Source organism: Pseudonaja textilis, chromosome 4 (genome assembly GCF_049901715.1).
Source record: "Pseudonaja textilis isolate UNSWEBS1 chromosome 4, rPseTex1.2, whole genome shotgun sequence".
Taxonomy (NCBI): Eukaryota; Metazoa; Chordata; class Lepidosauria; order Squamata; family Elapidae; genus Pseudonaja; species Pseudonaja textilis.
Genome location: NC_141993.1, coordinates 31553939 through 31576706, shown reverse-complemented (window position 1 = coordinate 31576706; position 22768 = coordinate 31553939). Strand labels below are relative to the sequence as shown.

Sequence of the window (22768 nt, the reverse complement as noted above, 5' to 3'; positions counted from 1 at the left end):
CATGTGATCAAAATTTGGGCATCCGGCAACCAGAATATATTTATGACAGTTGCAACATCCCAGTGTCATGCAATGGTCGTTTGTGACTTTACCAGCTGGCTTCCAACAAGCAATGTCAATAGAATAAGCTGGATTCACTTAACAACCATATAGTTCAATTAACAACTGCAATGATTCACTTAATAACTATGGCAAAAAAGGGTCATAAAATTGCCTGCAATTCTCTTAATAACCGCTTTGCTTAGCAACAGAAATTCTTGTTCTAACTATAATCATTAAGTCAAGGACTACCTGTATTTCAGCTCCCCATTAAAATATGATTTATAATAGCCATTACACTTGGATCACGTAATCTTTCTTGATAATCTCTAAAAGGCAAATGCATGTAGGTTCTTATTAAAAGCAAAGAAAAGTGGGCACTGTGTTTATAGTGTGCAAGGAAAATAATTATTAAGTCCAGAAGAAATATGATAGAAAAATGAAATATTTTTATAGCAACTAAAAGTTTTCTTATTGTTTTAACTTTGATTTTAGTATAGAAGATTTTGCAGCCCTTTATTTTGTTCATGTTTTAGGCCATTGAGAATGACTCAGAAAACTTCAGCACAGGATAAAAATCTTCTTTTAAAAAAATTCTAAATGATTCAGCCTTTGCCCTTGGTTTGGCAGCTTCTGTAAACTGGAATGAACATTGTATAACATTAAATATTGATTCTTGTTACATAAAATTATTACAGTGCTTCACCTTTTCATGTCATATGTGCTCAGAATATTATTTTACTCTGATATGTTCCTAGAACTTTTTTGGACAGTTGGTTTTGTTCTTGTCGATATATTGATTAGTTAAATATTTTAAAATATTTTTTTAAAAATGAAAGCATATAAGTATTTGCAATATTTTTGAAAAGGACACTAAGTTAATGACACTATGGAAAAGCATTTTGTTCCAGCTCTACATCATGTGTGGTAGCATGAATAGAAAATTCTTACTATAGAACATAGAATAATAGACTTAGAAGGGTCTTCAAATGTCTTCTAGGCTATCCCTGTGCTCTAATAGGAGACCCTATATCATTTCAGACAAATGGCTGACCAGTTTCTTTTTCAAAGGCTTCAGGGATGGAACACACTCAACTTCTGAAGGCAAGCTATTCCCCTGGTTAATTTATCTCAACTTTAGGAAATGTCTTAATTCTAGGTTGCTTCTATCCTTGGCCAGATTCCAACCATTGTTTTTTTTTAAATCTTGTCTTATGGTGCTTTGGAAAATAGTTTGACTGCCCTCATTTTTGTAAGAGCTCCTCAAATATTGGAACAGTACTTCATGTCTCCCCGGTCCTTCTTTTCATTATACTAGACATACCGAGTTCCTATAACTGTTCTTCCTATGTTTTAGCCTCTACTCTCCTAACCATTTATGTTGCTTTTCTCTGCATCTTTCCAGACTCTCAACATCTCGTTGTATTGTGGTGACCAGAACTGGATGCAGTATTCAAATGTGGTCTTACTAAGGCTTTGTAAATCGGTACTAAAACGTCACATCATATTGATTCTAGGATTTTGGCCTGCTTCTGCACACGGTGGCTCATATTTAAGGACTTGAAGTTGATACAGTATTACAATTTATTTAAATTTGTTATCCTAGATCGCTACAACTGGATGAAATGAGCCAGACATTTTTTTCTTTGTTTTGAAATTTTGTTCTTGATTTTGAGTATAAACATAAAGTTGTGGTCCATAAAACTATTAAAAATAGTTTGATTCATGGTTTGTCAAATTCAGCAACTTTAAGATATGTAGATTTCAAATCCCAGAATTCCCCAGCCTACATATGGTGAAAGAATTCTGGTTGTTGAAGCCTATAACTCTGTTGTGGCTCCGGGCTTGGATTCAGCTCCTGTGACTGATATGAGTTCAAGTGAGGAGGTCATGGCAGAAAAATATGAGCCGGCCTGGCTTACTGATTGGACTGATAACCAGGATGAGGAGATGGACGTGACAAAGGACGACAGACCTGATGTGTTAGAATTGTCAGGACCTTTGACCTCCTCTGGTTCCTTATCTGATCAACAGCCGGGAATGGCTGACAGGGAAGTTTTGAGAGAGTCTTCTAGTGGAGATGAGAACTTGGAAAATTTGTGGTTAAATGTAAAAAATAGAAGACGGTTGAGAAGGCAAAATCAGCTGGAGCGAATGAGGAGAGCGAGTCAGTAAATTAGCACGTTGCCTCAATGAGTATAAAAGGACACAGCTGGGCTGGTACATTTTGCCAGGAACAAAATGACTATTTGAGTGAGGACGTTACAGCAAGAAGCTCTGAGACTGGAGATTTATTGCCAGGACTGGTTTGCCGGACAGAGTAAAGATTTATGCTGTGGTTTCTGCCAGCCGTTATCTTGTAAGACTTCTTTCCGTTTGATTTAATTGTGAAACGGCTGCTTTCTGTTTTGTTCGTTTGAATTTTGAAGGGGAGTCATAACATAACTCTATACTACATAGTGCCAAGTTTGAAAAACACTGTTTAACTTCTAAGTACTAAGCTATCATTCTGGAATAAGCCTATATACTACATACCTGAAAATATAGCACCATGTGTACTGTATTGCCTACAACAAAGCTAACTTAAAGCAGCAGTCCCCAATCTTTCTGGCACAGGGAATGATTGTTTGGAAAACAATTTTCCCACAGACTGGGAGGGGGGATGTTTTCACATGTAACCCTTGCATGCCAGATAAAACTTTGCTCACTTCCCCACTCCTTGTGTGGTCTGGTTCCCAACAGGCTGCGGACTGGTACCAGTCCCCAGCCTAGAGGTTGAGGACTCCTGCCTTAAAGCACAACTTTATAGTGTAAGTAGTGTTTTAAAAGTAGTGTTCAAATCAAGAGGTAGGAAGAGAGATATGCCAAAGCCAGATTTTTACATAGGACATGTATGCAAAATATTCTGAGATCAAAATGTTTAAAGGTTCCATTTTGATCTCCTTAGATAGCAACATTCTGCTACCAGATCTGACTGGACATGGCTCACTTGTGTCACAAAATCTGTTTTCAAGATTGGATCACTTTCACAAAGAAGGGAAGGGTTGGAACAAACCGTTTCTGGACTAGAACATCTTGAGCTCAAAACATGATACACATCTCTGTTGGAAAACCTTGTGTGCCTTCGGGGTTTATCAATAAAATGTGTTGTCTCTGTCACTATTATCTGAGAATACTTATTCCACAAGTTGCAGCAGACTCTAGTTTTATCGCTTATAATTCCAGTCACTGGACCTTCAGGTAAGCACAGTAAAAAGAAAAGACAAATGGACACATTGCATAAACAACATGTAAAACAGATTAAACAGATAATCAGAGTTGGAAGGGACCTTGTAGGTCATCTAGTCCAACTCCCTGCCCAAGCAGGAGACCCTACACCATTTCTGACAAATGGCAGTCCAATCTCTTCTTGAAAGTCTCAAGTGATGGTGCTTCCACAACCTCCGAGGGCAAGCTGTTCCATTGGTTGATCTCACTGTTAGAAAGTTTCTCTTTATTTCCAGGTTAAATCGCTCCTTGTTCAATTTCCATCCATTATTCCTTGTCTGGCCTACAAGTGCTTTAGAAAATAGCTTGACCTCTTCCTCTCTATGGCAGTCTCTCAAATATTGGGACACTGCTATCATATCTCCCCTGGTCCTTCTCTTCACTAGACTTGCCATGCCCAGTTCCTGTAACCATTCTTCATATGTTTTAGTCTCCAGTCCCCTAATCATCCTGGTTGCTCTTCTCTGTACTTTTTCCAGAGTCTCAACATCTTTTTTATAGTGTGGTGACCAAAACTGGATGCAGTACTCTAGGTGTGGTCTTACTAAGGCTTTATAGAGTGGTATTAGTACCTTACCACATCCATAATAATAAAAGAAGTGACACAGACTATGAGTGTTGTATAGTATGGAGTTTTGATCCTGCTCCTACAAGAGGCAGAAGTGCCATTGAGCAGAATGAAGCAGTCATGTAAGGCAGTTGTTGAATATTTTTATTAACCCTGAAAGAGAACAATTGGGAAATCGTTCATTGATTATTACTGAATTTTTACTTCCTTGGAGGCAACGAGATTATAGAATTAGATGTCAAAATAACACAATTGAGCTGGGTTATTATACATCAAGAGAAGTGCTGTTCTTCTGTCCTAGCTCCAGTATCCAGAGGAAGGTCCATCTGAAGCAACTGCCATATTGAAATGGCAAAGTCATATCTGGTTGTTCAGGATTGCACAAGGGAAGGTCTTGGATGGTTGTTATTGGGTATTGGTATATATGTTGGCTGGAATTACACTGTGTGTAATTAATGTATTAAAATTAAATGCCAGAATGTCTGAAAATGAAGTGGGATGGTATATATTTTTGACCAGTCACTCTCTCTTAGCTCAATCTACCTGATAGGAAATTAGGAAGTTACATTAGTAGCATGAGATGGAAGAAAAATGAGAAAGAAATCAGTCAATCAATCAGACAAATAAACTAATGGCACATAAGCCAGTGTTTATGAACTGGCCCTAACCTTGTGATCAAAACATGGCTTACTTAAAGCATTCAAATCCCTTTGAAGATAATTTATTTGCATATATACAAGCTATTATACAATATATACTGGACTTTAATACTGTGGCCAGGGGTACACAGAACCAGGACTTACATATCTTTGACCCATTACATTGCAGGGCAAAAAAAAAAAAAAAACCCAAAGAAAACAAAAACAAAGGCAAAAGAAAGAAAAATGCACTCCCAGTAAAACTTACATCATGATATTGGAATATTTTAGATAAATCTTTCTTATTAGGTCAGCCTGCTAGCGATACTATCATTGACTTATGATGAATAGAAACAAATTGATTTATTAGGGCACTGACTGAGTCTTCTCCCTGTAGCCATTCAGGGTCAATTTAGCTTGCTTTGAATGTTTAAGTACAATTTTACTTTCAATAGGCCCAATGCTACAAAATTCAGATTTTTTAAAAGAAACTAATTATTGGAAAAAATAAGAAGTCACTTAATGAATGTGCACCTTGGGTCTTCTCCCTTTTTTCTGATTGTCACCATTCATAAATGGCATTGTGGAACAGCTGATTATAACAAACAATTCCATCCAGAATGTATCTTACTGTATATTACTCATTTTACAAAACAACAAATTGGCTCCATCTCGCCAGATAATGACTATCTTTGTAAGATTTAGTAAGCCTTAATTCATCCTGGTCTTTAAATTTTCTCATATTAGTTAATTCTACATTTGATTTATTGCCTGGTAGTTTACCATGTTTAATGCTTCGCTCTTATTAATTAAGCTGCAACTCTTTTTGATCACTATATTATTAATCCTGGAGAATATGATTATTTGTTGATATGTCATTGATGTTTTAGAAACAGCTTTGTTTCAGTATAAATTAATAGCTCTTCATTAAAGATTTCCTTCCTTCTTTCCTTCCTTTCTCCCTTCCACAATGTTCAATTGTCTCCATTTCATTTCATGGAGTTTTTATTTAAAAAAAACTGCATTACACTGCTTGAAATTTTTCATACTCTAAAATTATTATTATTTTTATTTGAAATATCAGCTCATTTCCATGAGTTCATAAAAGCTAGCAAGTCAGGTGAATGGGACAAGGTTTTTTATATTCTAAATGTCATGGCACAATAATATTGCTAGCTGTGAGCTAGGAAGGTGAATCTCAAACACTGTATCATCCTCTGTGAAGACCAAGCATCCCATAAAGAGACAGAGGCTGCAACTCTTCTAGGAATCCCGTTCACAGTTATGACAACACGCGGATGCTCAAGAATAGTCTCATTTGTAACTAGCAGTAATCCTTACTCTGGCTTCTTCAAGTACAAATTACCTAGAAAATGCTCAGCTAATAGTTGCTCTTGTTTGCTTTCTCCAGGAAAAAAAGTCTGATGTCTAAATTATTTACTGCACACTTTTTCACTGCAATTGAATTTATGGGGCAGGGGTGGGGGAGGGAAGCAATTTGAACTCCTCAGTTTATTACCCAATGGTTATAAAAAAACAAGCCTACATAAGCAGTATATTTGACTGTAAAGTTATATTCATTTTTGAAGAGTCAATCAATTAGTATCCTTTTTTTTCATGGAGTCTGCTCTAGTATTTTTGCTTTCTTAGTGACAAACTAATGCATAATTATGTGAATACATGACTGTAAGGTAATAAAACCAAGTCCTATCTCCCCTACTCCCCCCCCCCCCAATATGTTGTAATCCACATGGAATTCTTTGAGGAAAAACTATGTTCTTGCATCTGAAAAATGTCATTGCACAATAACTTACATTGCTAGCTGTGAACTAGGAACATGAGTCAGGTGCCATGCAAAAAGACAAATGCAAGAAATCTTCTTCTACCTCTATTTTCCATGCTTCAATTTAACTTAAGGGTATACCCTTAAGAAGCTTCCATATTCCGTTGTGCAAAAAGTGTTTTAAATGTCTGCCAAATCGTTTGCAAGGGGACACAACTTAAAATTGAGGTTAGGGACTAATTCACACTTCCAGGTTGGTTACTTTATTATACATTTCAAGAGAGAATCTTATTGAAACTGGATTCTCCATGCTGACATGACTTCTGAAGCTCATTGCAGCAGTAAATTTATGTGTGTATGTATGTATGTATGTGTATGTATGCATGTGTATATATGTGTGCATATATATGCATGTGTCTCTCTGTGTGTATATATATGTGTGTGTGTGTGTGTCTGTGTCTGTGCGTGTAGATACACACACATAGATGTACATACATAAATCTGGCAATTGAAATAGATGATGTATTATAGGTAGATGATATATAAGTATATATAGAGAGAGATGATGGATGGATGGATAGATAACAGATAGACAAGAGATAGAAGAGAGATGGGATAGAAACAGATAGACAGACAGACAGAGATGATAGGTAGGTAGGTAGGTAGGTAGATAGATAGATAGATAGATAGATAGATAGATAGATAGATAGATAGATAGATAGATAGACAGACAGATAGATAGATAGATGATAGATAGATAGAGGGGGCAGGCAGCCAGACAGGCAGAGAGACAGATGATAGATAGATAGATAGATAGATAGATAGATAGATAGATAGATAGATAGATAGATAGATGATAGTAATAAAAATGGATGGATGTTTGGCTAGGATACTCTGTAATGTGTGTGCATTTAGAGAGATTCTGATCATGGACAATCTATAAATCAGAGCAACAACATAGCTGTTAAAAGAAGGCTTATAGAAATTCACCTTTCTCTATGTCTGGGCCAGAAATCACTTCACACCTAGACAAGAATAGAAGTAGCCAAGGCTTGGCGATGACTCTACAGACAGAATTGGAGCATGGTGTTTCATTTCACATGTTTGGCTTCACACTGTAGTAATAGGCTGAACTGCCAACATTTCCCCATGTATGGTCTGCAACATAATTCTGTACTGGAGGAGAATTCTGGCAGGCAAAAATCAGTGGGAAAATATATGTCATTATATTTGAAATATTTCCCTAAATTTGTACCATACCCCGCTAAAGTAAAAATATGTGTTTAGTGAAAACTGTAGGAGATTTGCTTGCTGCTTCAGGTATTTGTCTGATGCCAGAAGCTAAATAACTGAGAAATAAAAAAAAATGGAGGAAGTACATTAAATAAATATTGTACATAACTCTGATGAGGCTAAATTAGGAGGCAGTTTTTCTACCTTCCAGATTTTCTGTTCATATTTTAAGAATAAGATAATGTGAAGTTAAAGTCAAGAGTAAAATCAAAACAGCTGCACTGTTTATGTCCATAACTTTTTACAGTTCTGGTACATTTGTTAACTCCTTTTTTAATGCTTAAAAGTCTGTTTTTTTTTTTAAAAAAAAGAACATACTCACAAGTTATTCCTTGCTTGCACACTTTTGTATTTTTGACTTTGTGGCATTTCTCCCTCCTCTGAGAAACCAATGGCAGTGCAAAGCCTGCCTGGTGACACAGTGACCAAAAAAAAAAAAAATCAATTTGTAATCTGATTTGAGGTTTTTGATTTCCTCTGACGAGTCTAAATTTCATTAAAAGCAACCTTATTCAAACATAAAAGAAATCCTTGAAGGGTAAAACAGGGAATTGTCTCAAAGAATCCCAACTCTTTTGTGCTATTTATTCATTGCCTTAATTGTGAGGTACAACAAGTGGTGTCGGTTGGCAGTCACACCGTTATCAAACCAGGGATCAGGCCAAGGGAGGGAGAAAATGCACAGGGGCTCACATTCAAAAATCATTCTTTGGCATATCGACACTTTAGCTATCAACAACCCTGATTATCTGCTCAGAGCTAGATCACAGCTTGCTGGTGACATAATAAGCTACAAATCACCATGGTGCTTTCTTTCTGCATTCACTTAATTGTATGTATTCTCTAGGAAAAAAAAAAAGATCATTGGGGCCTCTTGTCTTGATGAGAAATTGACATTTTGTGACTGATTATTTGGGAGCACTATGAGAGTTAGATAAGACTTATAGTTGTTTTAAAGGAGACCAGCCATTCTTCCAGAGGCCTCTTTATTGCTCTACTTGACCCATTTGATGAGTATGGATTTCATGAGGTCTTTCTCAGCATGTGAACTATAAAAGGTTTGGAATGACACCACCCCTTATATACAAAAGATAACCTTGCCCTTTGAATATATTGATTCTTTATTAACTAGGCTGTTTAATGCAATGAAATGAGGCATTAGATTGAAGTCCATTTCAAGTACTCTGAATAATCTTTAAAAGCTTGGAAGACTTTAAAAGGCTGCTTGACAGTAATTGGCATATATTTTTAGGGTCTCAATTTCTTAGTTTTGATTAGAAATGTAAAGAGGAAAATTTTTTAAAAGTCTGTCTAAATTGACTTAACACTTATTAAAAAAACACTATCAGGACTATCATTATGTATCTCTTAGGGACAATTCACTCATCTTTATGTTACTGATAGGCAGTGTGTAGTAGATGTTCTGTCATTTAAGAGTGTGTGTGTGTGTGTGAGAGAGAGAGTGATTTGATTTACTTTCTATATTTTCTAAGCCATGAGTATAATTTGTAATCACTTAGCCATTATGTCAACTTGTTCAACTCTGGAGGTACGACCAAACACCATTATCTCAATACTTACGTGCCATACAGTGCATTATCATTGAGGTTATTATGTCCTTAAATAAGCAGAATGCCTTTGGTGAAGTTGGATTGAATCCAGCATTTGTCATTGGAAAAGCAGAACCATTGAAATCAACAATTAGTCATGGTTACCTCAGGTTCTATTGGTTGTATAGTCTTAATCGAAGATGGGGTGAGCAATTAATTTTCCTAAGGGAACACAAGTGAAAGTGGGACTATTGTGAAGGGCAAAATCAGTAAAGATGCTGCCTCTACTACTGCCCATTCCCTGACCTCCGCAGGCTGAACAGAGATGGTCAAAGGGCCAGATGTGGCCAGTCAGCCATAGAATGCCCATGTCTGCTCTAAGATCAACCAAACCTACATTCAGTGTATTGTCCCCTAATTTAGCATCTTTACAAATGTTTTTGCAGCTTGAAATACTAGTACATATAGGCAAATGTCATTCTCTGTTTTATATTTTTCAAGCCAAAAAGAGAACTGGAGATTATGAGATTTGTATATAGGTAGCTATCCTGCCAATTTGGCATTTCAGGGGATTCCAAAAGTGACCTCCCATACAGTGCTGTTCTGAGGAAGGAGAAAGATGGAAATACAGTGAATATAATCTAGTTAATATGCTTAAAAGGAATATAGTATCACTCATTTCCCATTTAGTTCAGTAAATGAAGACTTTTCATGTCTTAATTAAGACTACACTTGAATAGATGTGGCCAATGCCTTTGGATATAAAAATGGAACACGTGAGATTTCATGAATAGGCTCCCATTTCCAAGTTGCATGTGGCAGTTATTTGCAGCAGAAACTGTTCCTGTAAATGATACCCATAAGTGTGAAAGCACCGTTACAAATATTTACACCAACTCTGCATAAAAAATCTGTGTAGGAAGGTCACCAAAATGACTTGAGAGAAAAGTGGACTCATCGGTGCTTACCTATGCAGCTCATTCTGACCATCTAGAAATCTCATCTAGAAAACATAGAGATTAAATAAATCCATGCACTGTGACATAAACTGTGCAGTGACATCACGATGAAAGTGAGGTACAGTTCATAATTTGCCTGATGATGTCATAATACATATGTTGTCCCTTGTCTCACTATATAGATGCCCATGAATGAAATATAAGCAAACACAAAAATGACGTTGTGGAAAATAAGCAAATTATATTCTGAAGTAGGCTGATGTACAAAATTGTGAACAATGCTATACTATTGTATTAACTGGAAATGCAATTTAATTCATTGTTCCAGAACATTCCATAATAAATCACCTGGAATATCATTCAGCCAATCAATCAATTTCTATCTATCTATCTATCTATCTATCTATCTATCTATCTATCTATCTATCATCTATCATCCATCTATTATCTATATCTATCATTTTTCTCTATCTCTATTTATCTAATCAATCATCTATCTCTGTCTATCATCTATATCTATCGTCTTCATCTCATCTATCATCTATCTCTATCATCTCTCTCTCTCTCTCTCTCTCTCTATCTCTCTATCTCCCTATCTATCTATCTATCTATCTTTCTATCATCTATATCTATCATCTATATCTATATTTATCTAATCAATCATCTATCTATCTCTATCTATCATCTCTATCTATCTATCTATCATCTTCATCTGATCTATCATCTAACTCTATAATCTCTCTCTCTCTCTCTCTCTCCCTCTATCTATCTATTTATCATCTAATCTACAGTATTAAGGCAGATAGTGGTTATTTTTAGGAATATTCAGAGAATGACAAATATAAATTAATGTTTAGTATGGCATAGTATCCATGAAGAGTGACTTATTGTCTAAGACAGGGGTGTCAAACTCATGGCCTGTGGGCCAGATGCGTCATGCGCTTACCATGCCTATGCCCGGTTTAGTGAAGGAGGTCACGTGATAAGGCCATTACAAGGGGAGTTTTACACCCCTGGTCTAGGATGATCAAATTTGGACTTTAAAATTCCTGACCACTCGATGGCAAAATTTAGGTAACTCTTTGTTGCTAGCTGATGGACAACCGAATTAGTAGAAACCTGGCTTTAGAATCTATCACTGACATACCCACAACAGTCATAGATAAGTGAAAGGAGGGAGAGCTTTAAAAATGTTGCAGAGACTCCAAAATGGGGTTAATTTACCATTTGGGAGTTCAGTTTAACCCACAACAGACTCAGGCACATATAAGAGTAAATTAACCCTAAATAGTTGTGTTGTGGGTATTATTAAACCTAGACAATTAACCTATTTGGGTAAAAGAGAGATAGAAAATAGCATCTGCAGTATCAAGTGCCTCTTAGTGATATCTTCGAGTGCTTGACTACACATCCCAAATTATTCAGCTGGCATGCCCACGCCATGCCCCCTTCTGCCTGTTTGCTGAGGGAGGGGCAAGTGTATATGTGCCAGTGGTGGTGCAGTAAAATTTTGCCAGGAGAATCCTGTTGCAAGCGCTCATAGGATACTATCCCCTTTTCAAAAATAATTTTATTTGAAAATAAAGACGTCTTCTTAAAGAAGAAAAACTTTGAAGGTTTTCTTTTTTATTATTTCCCTTTTAGTACGACTGTGTGCTTCCAGAACTACTGATAAGGGGATGTGATCAGTTACCATTTTGCTCTGCTGCGTAGGTGGGTAACATCTTATTTGCTTGCTTGTTAGATTTTCATCCTGCCTTTCATTCTGAAGCTCAATGGAACATACCCAGCATCCTACCACCTCTTTCTGTGCACTGCAATTGCAACCTGTGAGATACATTGGGTTGAAAGGGAGAGAGAGAGAAAGAGAGACAAAGAGTGAGACTAGCTCTAGATCAGGGGTCTCCAACCTTAGCAACTTTAAGACTCGTGGACTTCAACTCCCAGAAGCAAAGCTGGCTGAGGAATTCTGGGAGTTGAACTCCGCAAGTTCTTAAGTTACTAAGGTTGGGGACCCCTGCCCTTAAATCACTTGAACCCGAGTCTTTGTTGTCATAGTCCAACTCCTTAACCATTGTTCACACTGTTACTTATGGAAACCAGATTTAATTATTAATTTATTATTAGATTTATATCTCAGCTTTGCTTTGAACAACTCAAGGTACATTATCGTTCTGCCTTCTATTTTCCTCACAATAACCATTCTGTGAAGTAGGTTAGGCTAAGACACATAAATAGCGGGAAAAATGTGTGCTATTTTAACAACTATTTCTAGATTTGAAAAAAGAAATGCTCTCCATGCAATGTAAGAGGCAATATTAAACCTTAGGTGCCTAGTGTAAGCACCATCATCTGTGTTATAAAGATATTGTGCAAATGACTTGTATTTTATTAAGTTGTTTCAGCAGTAATATCATGACATGTATGACATCTCCCACCATCCACCTTCAAAAAATGCTCATTTAATAAACATATTTTCTCTTCTTGCGCTTATGCTCAAATATATCATGATGCTATTAAAAACAAACAAACTCTGTGATGGGTACTTTCCAAAATAGTACGAGAAACAGGGAGAACAAAATATAAGAAAGTACAAGAGCCAACATACCTGCTCTATAGCCAATTCCTTACTCTGAAAGTACGTCAGCCCACCAAGTTAAAATTTCTCCAAATTTTGGAGCACATACACCCAAAATGGAGCCATACTCTCTCATTATTGAATATAGAAAAAATATCAATAGTTATATATTTTTCTTTGTTAAAAGAAAATGGGTTGATCAAAATGGGTTGATCTCTGCAGGAAAGCTAAAATATTAAATGTGAAATATGGTAAGCAAAATATACAAATCAATGCAATAATTTGTGTATGAAAGGTTTTTAAAATCTGATTTTTAAAGTAAGGAAATCATTTTGCTTTTCCTCTAAACAAACCAAATTTTATTGAAAAGATGGGTGTTTAAAACTAAAGGCACGCCAAATTTCATTGAAATTACTGAAGGATTTTTCAAATGATTTTCCCTTGAAGTGTTTGTAAAAGAGCACTACTTACTACTAGTTTATTTGGGGAAATAAAATAATTAAAGGTGCAGCAAAAATTAATCCTATTGTGAGAGAGAGTATGGCAAACGTGAAGCTGAGTGGGGCTTGAAAAAAGGGAGAATAAGGAAACAAATGTAATACAGATGTCTGTTGAGAGTTGAGGACAGAGCAAAGAATGAGAGGCAATTCAATGCTACATTGGTCCTCAATTGCTATGAAACTCATCAAATTTGGTACTTAACGCATTTTGATGTGAAAAATTTGTCCTGCTACTCATCATTTGTTTGGTACTCAGTGCAAAAGCTAGAACCTTTTGGAATCGGCTGTCTTGTGTCTTATTCCTTATGGGGAAAAATTGGTACTCATCAATTTTGGTACTCATTGCACCTTCCAGAACCAATTAATGATAAGTACAGAGGTACTACTTTAATGGTTTTCTTAAAAGAAGAAAAACCATTATGCCAACCAATTACAGATAGGACTTCTGCGAATAGGAAATAGTAATAATAAGGGTACAAGACCTTAAGTGGATTCTCTCTGATGTTCTCTCCATCCACTCCCCCATGACATTGTGATTGGACAATAGATAGTTCAATGACTGCATGGATTAATCTGATTTGAGAACATATCTGCCAGTCGTTTCATTTCCTACTCTCTTTCTTTCCACCAAGCCATTTTATAGGAACAAGAGAGAGAGAAAATGTGGCTCTTTGGGAATAAATTTAATTTGAGAACAAAAGAAATTTAAGCTATCTTTTCCATCAGATTACCTCCAATCCTTTCAGGGCTTTGCATTCACACCAATCAGTTCGTGTCCTTTTTTTCTTTTTCTTTTTTTAAGTTATCTGTCAACAGCTGAAAATTGCAGTCTCTGGCCTATTGGTTGCAACAACATGGGAAATTCAGAGATATATTAAGAGCATTTGCTGGGTCAGAAGAGATGCACTTAGTCCAGCATTATAGTTCCTATAAGGCAGAAACCTCCCTGTTTCTATGGAAAGTGAAATTCAGAGGGATCCTATCTCTTATTTTGGAGAACAGCCATTGTGAGTAGAAGCATTGATAGCTTTATCCTACAACATTTTACTTGTTCAAGAGAATTCTACCAGATCCTGAGTAGTATACTGTAAGTGCTTAAGCCAGGGGTGTCAAACTCAAGGCCCAGGGGTGTTTAGATCTGGCCCACAGGGCTGCCCTGGAAACAGCGAAGGACCAACCCAAGATGCCTCTTCCAGCAAAAAGAGGCTCCTGAGCTCCGTTTTTAGCGTGATGGCCTCCTGCAACCCTCTGCCAGTGACAACAGAGCTCAGGGGGAGCCCTCCCAAACTCTGTTTTCATTGACAAGTTTCAGGAGACTGTTGCAGCCAAAAATGGAGCTTGGGATCCTGTTTTTGCTTGCAGAGCACTTGGGCCACCACAGGCACCCCCAACACAAGTGACGTGGTGCTGTCCATGCCCATCCCAGCTCCCCAAGAGCCCTGATACAGCTCTCAATGAAATTGATTTTGACACCCCTGGCTTAAGCAAACCGCAGTTTATTCAGAAGGTTTGAACCATTCCTCTAGTCTGAATTAACAGTTGCTTTCAAGGGTCTCAGCCAGGTATCTTTCCCCATCATCTTTTACCTAATGTTCTTTCATAGAAGTTACTGGCGATTCAACTAGAGAAGCTACTGAACTATCAATGCTACCCAAATTCTAAAGAAGTAGCCTCTTTATGCCTTCAAGTAGGATTTCCCAAATTTGCGTTTGCAAAATGTCTTCCTGCCCCTTCTCCTAATGACTTCTGCTGAGCATCCATGACTTGGACATTTTTTTTCCTTTTTTTTCTTCGATGTATATATGCACAAGCCTGTGTGTGTTTTAAAACATTTTTGAAGTTGTTTTAATATTAGTTGCTATTTTAATTCAATTTATTGCTCTCAGAATGTAGTCATAAATATTATAATTATTGCCAAGATATTGCAGATCTTATTGTAAATGGATTTATTTACAACATAGGCACTATATTAGTGAATATCCTTATCCCATTTATTTTAATAGCAGAATTTTAGTCTTTATTTCAAATTCACCCTTGTGAATTTTACAGAACCTGATGGAATGTCCAAAAAGAGAAATCATTTTGTTATGAGGAAGGAGGCAGGGATTCTTTTTATGACTCTTTAATCCCTTTGTTTCTGGTTGGAGTCAGGGAAACTGAGTGGAGCTGAGCATTTACTGGCTGGATGCCCTTCCTGATGCCTATGTCAAGTTCACAGCAGGTATTTTCTCCTTGTGCCCCAATAGAGAAACATCTGCAGCTGCCTAGGATTGAACTCTCAACCTCCCATGTGGGAGGCAAGCATTTTCACCTCTATGCCATCAGACCATATTCTTTGTTTATATTAGCATAAATCCTAATTTTTAAAAAAAGATTGTAAAAACAATGAAAAGGGGAACATAATTTCATTAACATCTGTGTAGGGATGGTCTATTTTTGTAAACTGTAATCTATACTGCCCAAAAAGAAAAAAATATTTTGCCTTTTATGGCTTCCTATGAATTAGTTCTAAAAATTGTAAGATTTTTTTTTGTTCAGGATAGTGTTGACATAACTGGAAGCAACTTAGTGTTTTATCAAGAGCTATTTGATATATTTCTTCTTCCAGCATATGCTTGCCTTTATGTTGAGATTAGAAGCAACCAACTGCATCATCAGAATATCGGGTGCCTCTGCATAAGTTGTTCTATCAAGATTATCAATCATATTTATTTGACCTTCCTTTTTCATAGGGCAAGTGATGGACACATTCATATTTGCTAATGAATGAAAGCAACATTAAGCCATACAAATCATCATTGTGCAAACTAGTTATCACAAGGAGAATATAGCAGCTTCCATGTCATCTGATATCAGATGAATCAAAACAATTTTAAGTGGAAGGATTCAGAGAAAGCACACAGTAATACATTTAGTGATTCAAATCAATGAGTAAGCAAGTCCTTAGTTACACCCTGGGAGTATCTTCTTTAAAACACGAAAATGATTTCAACAATTCCAACTGTTGCTCGCTTCTATGTTCTTACATTTTAATAATTAAACCTGAAAAATTAGCAGAAATGAAATTCACAGACAAGAAATACTTTAATTAAATATTGTGTAAAATGAACATTTTTATACAGTTAAATATCTGAAAAATGTACAGATAAAACAATCTTATTGTAGGGTCTTTAACAGTAAAATCTATCATTTAGTGAAGTTTCCCATTTGAAGATGAGGAAATATGAGTGAATTGACTAATTAATCTAAAACACAAAACAGATTGTATTTATGAAGAAACGTTCTGATCATGTATGCCTGACCTTTCTTTCTTAAGATCAAAATCATACTTATATAAAGTTAAACTGAGGGAATTCACTTTCGGTATGACTTTTCGGCTTTTCCACTTAGCTTAGCCTTATCGACTCTCACAGGAAAAATGTCTGGCATGTTTTGTAATTTGTAATATATTTGTATCAGTTTTAAAACCTCTTATAAACATTTCCTGAAAATGTGCACTTTTGTATTAAAAATGGTCCCTCCTTTTCTGCTGAGAAATTTACTTCTGCTGCAGAGTGCAAAAGTGATTTTGCAGTGCTGCGTTTGAAAGCGTTTAGTGCAAGAAAGAATGGGGTAGGGTGGGGAAGGAAACAATTATGTCAGTATTGGCACTAACAGGCACAATATATTAAAGAAATCGTTCCAGTTTATAAATTACAGTCCTTACTGTAAGTATCTCTACAAAACAAAAATCTGAAAATAAAAAAGGTTATAAAATCAGGTGTGATCCCAAATGCCTAAAAAGTCTTTTTCTTTGTTAAACAGTGCTAAGTTACAGATTATGCAGAGTGCAGCAGAAAACAGATACAAAAAGAGGTCACAAACCTGTTGACCAGGAGTAGAGTTTACCAAGGTTAGCTATGATATTACAATTAGTCATTTTAGGGGGTTGGGGCAAGCCTCATCAAAGTGAAGAGTGGGCAGGTAACTATAATCACAGGAAGAAACTGCACCCCTCATTTGTGCTTTTATAGACCATAAATCATCCAAATGAAGCAGCGATACACTTGTTCTAAGCCCACAGTTAACAGCACAAAAGTTGTTCAAAGACATCTAATTTTAAGGCATCCAAGGAAGTTCATGTGGCCAACACTATAATTAAAACATCAGAAGTGGATTTTATTTATTTATTATTATTTTTAATTTAGGCTTCTGGTTTAGCGCCCCCCCCCCCAGTAAACACAGTTCAGATATGTGGCAGAGTCATGGGGGGCAACTTTTTTTTAAAAAAAAAATCAGAAATCGGAAAAAATGGAGAAAGGAAAAAACGAAAATCCAAACACAACATAAGAGAACCTTCTGTTTCTTGTGGCCGCATTACATGCACATTTTCTACTAGTATTCATTACAGCCATGTGGCACAATTTTGTTTTAACTATACAACAAACAACTTTATTTCAAAATTATTTGTTCAGATAACTTAAAAATAATATAAAAATAAACAATGTTTTTCCTCAAAATAACAGAAGGATGGAAAGTCGAAAAAAATAACAACTTTGTGAAATACAAAATGAAATGAATGAACACATTTTTTTAAAAAAACGAAAACATGAAGGCAGCGATTCTTGGCTTAATGCTTTTCACAGCATCACAATACCAGTCAAATGACAAAAAACATACATACAGGAAAAATGGTGAAAATATACAAAATTTCAAAGATAAATACAATATTTATAATCAATATGTTACAAAATAAATTCCCTTGGTGATTGCAAGTGTTCATGTGAAAGGAAGTTGTAATGTAGGGCTATTTTATTCCTTATCTTTAAAAGGAATAAAATTTGATCTTCTAAATATTTAAGTGGATCTGAAAAAAATTCAAGACAAGTGTATAAATATTTAGCTACAACTTTGGCAAAATCACAAAAGTCTACAATTTTATAACCACATACAAAACACATTAGGGAAGTAGGATCTAGAAGTCAAAAGGACAATTTTCTGGTACAAGAAACATAGACTTCACAGTAGCCTAAGAATGCAATAGTATACAGTGCTAGCAAAAGTTGAAAAAATGTTGCAGATCACACTTGCTTAACAGGAAGCTCTAGCAGTGGAAGTATATTTTTTTAAACCAACAGACAGTAGCATTTTCCTCTGTCAGTGTGCTTGTTGAAGGCAAGAGAATTCAATATCAAAGTTACAATTTCTAACTACAATAAGTTACAAAGTTCCATTTCATTAAGATGAAGTTAAGCAATGATCCACCCTCCCATCCTCCCGTCTCCCAAAATTATCTGAAATCATATATTCATCCTTTCTCCCCCCAACCCCGGTTTTGATGGCTCATACCTCCTCCTTGGCCCCCTTTTTTCACCACAAAAAATAATTCACATTATAGAGATACACAACCATTGTGAATCTAGTTATGAGTACAGAAAAATGTTTTGGAGGCATTTTTCATCAGTGTTTCATGATAATCAAAATGGTGCATCCACAAAGTTTTTCCCGACACATAGCAAGTACTAGACATAGCCAAGACGTAATCAGAAACTTTATACAAAATAGGTGTCGCTTTTTCCTTTTTCTTCAGGACCAAGAAATGTGAAAATATGAGAGAAGTTCAGTCAATAAAATGGAATTGTTCATGAAGAAGTTGATTGTTTGCATGTTGATTCTTAGTACTTTAAATAAACTTTTTTAAACAAAGTTTTTTTTTTTGTAGCATTTCAATGTTTTGCTGATTGTATTTTGAAGATACTGGTTCCATCAGCATATCTTATATACTAAACTTGTCCCCTAGAAAGCTCATCTTCTGAACTTGGTGCTACAGTAGCTAAACAAAAAAAATGAATTTACATTGGCGGAACTACAAGCCCAGACATAGCTGAAAAAAAAGAGAGAGAAAGTACTATTAATTTACTTGCATTATGTATTGGAACTTGCAAAGAAAGAATAAACAAGCAAGCAAAACAACTAATGCTGACCACACCTAATTCTTCATAGCACCAAAATCTGAAAATCATTAGGAAGCATTCACCAAATCCATTTCCTAAAACACCTGGATTAGGAACCAAATGCCTTTGACTAGAGCTAAAAAAACATACTGTTCATGCAGCTTTTGTAGGCAAATTAAAGTTTATGAAAAAAAAAGGTTGTGCCCAATCAGGTATCGAAGAATTCCATAAATAGAATATATAACAGAAATGCATTTGGAATTAACAGTAGTGATATATGCAGAAATAGTAGTGTGTAGGTCTTTGTGACCCATGAAAAAGTGATCTGGATAAACAATTGATAGATTCTTTTATCTGGCAAGACAGTAGCTATCAAACAGTTTGGGGGTGGGAGTGAGGCATCTGTTTTTGGTATAAAAAGCTATCCAACAAGAGAATCCTTTCCTTTATCCACTTCTACATTTTATTTTTAAAATTGTATTTCATTAACAGAGTTCTTTTGTAAAGATTTGGCTTTGACATGAAAAGAACTCTGACCTGTGTGAAATTGGGGAGGGTGGGGGGGACGCACGCACAAAGCATCCTATCTCCCACATATATGATATTTCTCTTAGTGTCATTTTTGGTAATGTCAGACAAGGCCAGCTCAGTCACCAATCAAGAACCACACACTTCTCAAGTTCCATAAATGAAAAACTGAAAATACAGTATATATGTATATACATATACACGTGTGTGTGTCTGTGTATGTATGTATGTATATTCTTTTCAAGCATTCAGATTTAAATGGACAGCTTCATTTTGACATTCTGTTAATTAGCACTTTCTTCTAATTGTATGCTGACTTTAATAAGTCAGTAACATTCTGAGATCAAAGTCTACTATCTTACAATCTGCTTTGGAATCCATCAAAGGACTATAACAAGACATAAGGTGAAATCTCCTATTTCTTCGCTCATGTTAATTTTTGAAATGTGTAGAAGGAAGTCCCAGTGTTCCTCTCTCTCGCACACAGAAAACTCAGGGTCAAAATACCCACAGCATTGCATGATCTCTGGCCCCAGGAACCGATACTACCTACTTTAAGAAATAGTAGCCATTAATGCAATTACTGAAGCACTGTAGCAATACACTGAAGCACTTAATAAGGCAGACAAGTTTGTAGATAGTCTCTTGTGTCTTATCCTAAGAATGGGATTGCAGGTTTAAATACCAACAAAGCAAGGATTTGTAGTGTCTGTAGTGAATGTCTCTAAATTTTAAATGCAATCAGGATGCAAATCCTCCCTTATTAAGGATATTTATATAATTATATATTAGATGCAAAGAAAAGGCTTGTTAAGCAAAAAGATTTTAAAATTTGTCATTGTACTCTAGTTAACTTCCTTGTAGTGTCATAATTTGGATGTTTTTAACCTAATAGTACTTATATGTTATCTTGACACCATTTCTCATTAATTTTTGTACAAGAAATATTAATACATTTTTATGTAGTCATGTGAACTCCAATTTCCTGGTTCATTAATTTCAAAAAATATCAATTTATCTCAGTTTTGCTGCTGCATTTTTTTTCACGAAAGCTTGTTGTATGTACACATTCCTTATGTAATACAATCTCTTTGCATGACTATCCATGTACTTAAATAAGCAGCATAAGGAATCTGAGCTGTAAAAAGTGTTGTTCAATGTAATTTCACAGCAGCTCTACCATTAAATTTGATATTTCTGAAGCTGCCAAAAATGCATTATTTTTCCCTCTGTGGATTTCCTTTCCTTCCCTTCCTTCCCATTCCCACTTCTCTCCTCTCCTCTTGCAGGCAATTTTCATGCTAGGTTTTGCTGGAAGGTATGGTGGTCTTTTATAAGGTGTATCAAAGATGAAAGGACAAGGGATGGTCAAGTGTATCACTCTACATGTTGGGTGTAGAGGAAGGAGAACAACAGTAGTTTCAAGTCCACCAACATGCAATATAAATTTGATTGGCTGTCAATTTATGGAAACACATAAGCAGCTAGTAGGTTTCTGCTTATTTATACCATTTATACCACATAGATTTGATTCTGAGATTAGTAACGAGTATATGTAGGATAGAAATATTATGATCAAAGGAGGAAAGTTGCTCTTAGTTTGAGTCATGTTGGGTGGATTGAGTTTTTAATTTTTAGATGATTTGCCTAAGATCATGGTTTTTAAAAATCTTCAATATTTATTTTGGGGATAGAGATATTACGTGGCAAGGCAAGCTTGTATGTATTTGGTACACACACAAATCCTCTGTTACTTTTGAAAATTTGCTTTGAATTGGTAGATTAAAGCCAATTGAGTGATAAGAAAATGCTGTAATTTGGAAAAGACAAGCAAGCATACAGGCATAGTTAGACCAATCAATGAAATGGATACGCCTGCCACAAAAGTACACACCTGTTTCAGTGCATAGCTGTGGACCTAATATCTGCATAATTGTAGTAGGTGAAAGTTCATTGATCTAGATTCATACTTCAACACAGAGAACTTTGGGAATAATAATTATCAAGAATTATTTTTTCACATGGAATTGTTAAGAGTTCTGACCATCCAATTTAATCAATTGAAATCAGTAAACGGTACTCATGAAATTTGAAGGGTGGGAAGCAAATGTCATAGATAAACCACACTTCTCTCTACGTGTCCATCATCATCCTATGGCAGATGCTTTTTTTCATCTAGTTTGCCACTTGCTTATAAAATATTATTTACATACGAATAAAGATCATGGCAGAAAGCAGGTTTAGAAAAATGTACATTCCTTATATTCTTATGTTTTCGAGAGGAATACCTCTGATATTCGATATAACTAATGGGATTGGGCAAATTGTGCGCACTATTTGGAACATGTCTTTGTTTACATGGAAAGATTAGTCACAGGTTTACAGATGGAGCATAACAGCCAGATGCTCTCGCATTTCGACCCCTACGTGCCACTGCCTGGATGGCAGCCAGCTCTTGCCAGCTGTGAATTCCTCCAATATGGCAGAGTTCCAATGTAGTTAGCTCTGCACAATGATGCCATCAGGACTGGAAGAAACAATACCAAATGGCGAAGGAATGGGAGGCATTGTTCACAATCTGTGGCCAGTAAACATTCCCTTGTGGTAAATGCAGTTCAGGGATGAGGACAGAGCACAGCTTCTGTTACCTACAGTAAGCTCTCTTCCATTAATGGATGGCAATGAAAACTAATAACACCACCAGTATTTAGTAGCAAGGGTTGTGTCAAAGGAGGACTAATAATGGAAAAAGCAACCTTCAACCACATTTCACTATCCTGTAATTTAGTGAAACAGTGATGGAGATATTTGCGTTCAATGTCCTGCACAGTCCATTATTAAACAAGCAGGCCAACAAATCTAAACGCCCTGATTGTAATAGCGGGACTTTAATTTTGAGGGGGATTCATACCAGAAGAAGCTCTTTTCATCTTCTGCTCAAACATGTTTTTCTTGGGAAAAATAAATAAATATATCTTTCATACAATTTTGTAAACAGGGCATGAATTCAAATACAGTATTACCAATGCCATCAAGCATGTGATCTTGTGGTTAACTCTAATATATAAACAGCTACCTATAGTTTTGCAGGAGGAAATCTCTTGAGAGAAGGTTATTGTCGTTGAATCGCTA

At 35.9% G+C, this 22768-nt stretch overlaps 1 protein-coding gene across 7 annotated transcripts in view; it reads right to left on the bottom strand.

The window, feature by feature from the left end:
• Positions 1-16240: 16240 nt before the first annotated feature.
• Positions 16241-22768, bottom strand: part of EBF3 (EBF transcription factor 3) — a 209448-nt gene continuing 202920 nt past the window's right edge. For all 7 annotated transcript variants that reach the window (XR_015743442.1, XR_015743443.1, XR_015743445.1 and 4 more), the window contains one exon: positions 16241-19038. Coding sequence is in view for 2 of the 7 variants with exons in the window: in XM_087932521.1 (XP_087788647.1) it covers positions 19007-19038 (32 nt within the window). In the remaining 5 variants the exon portion in view is untranslated. The remainder of the gene's footprint in view (positions 19039-22768) is intronic.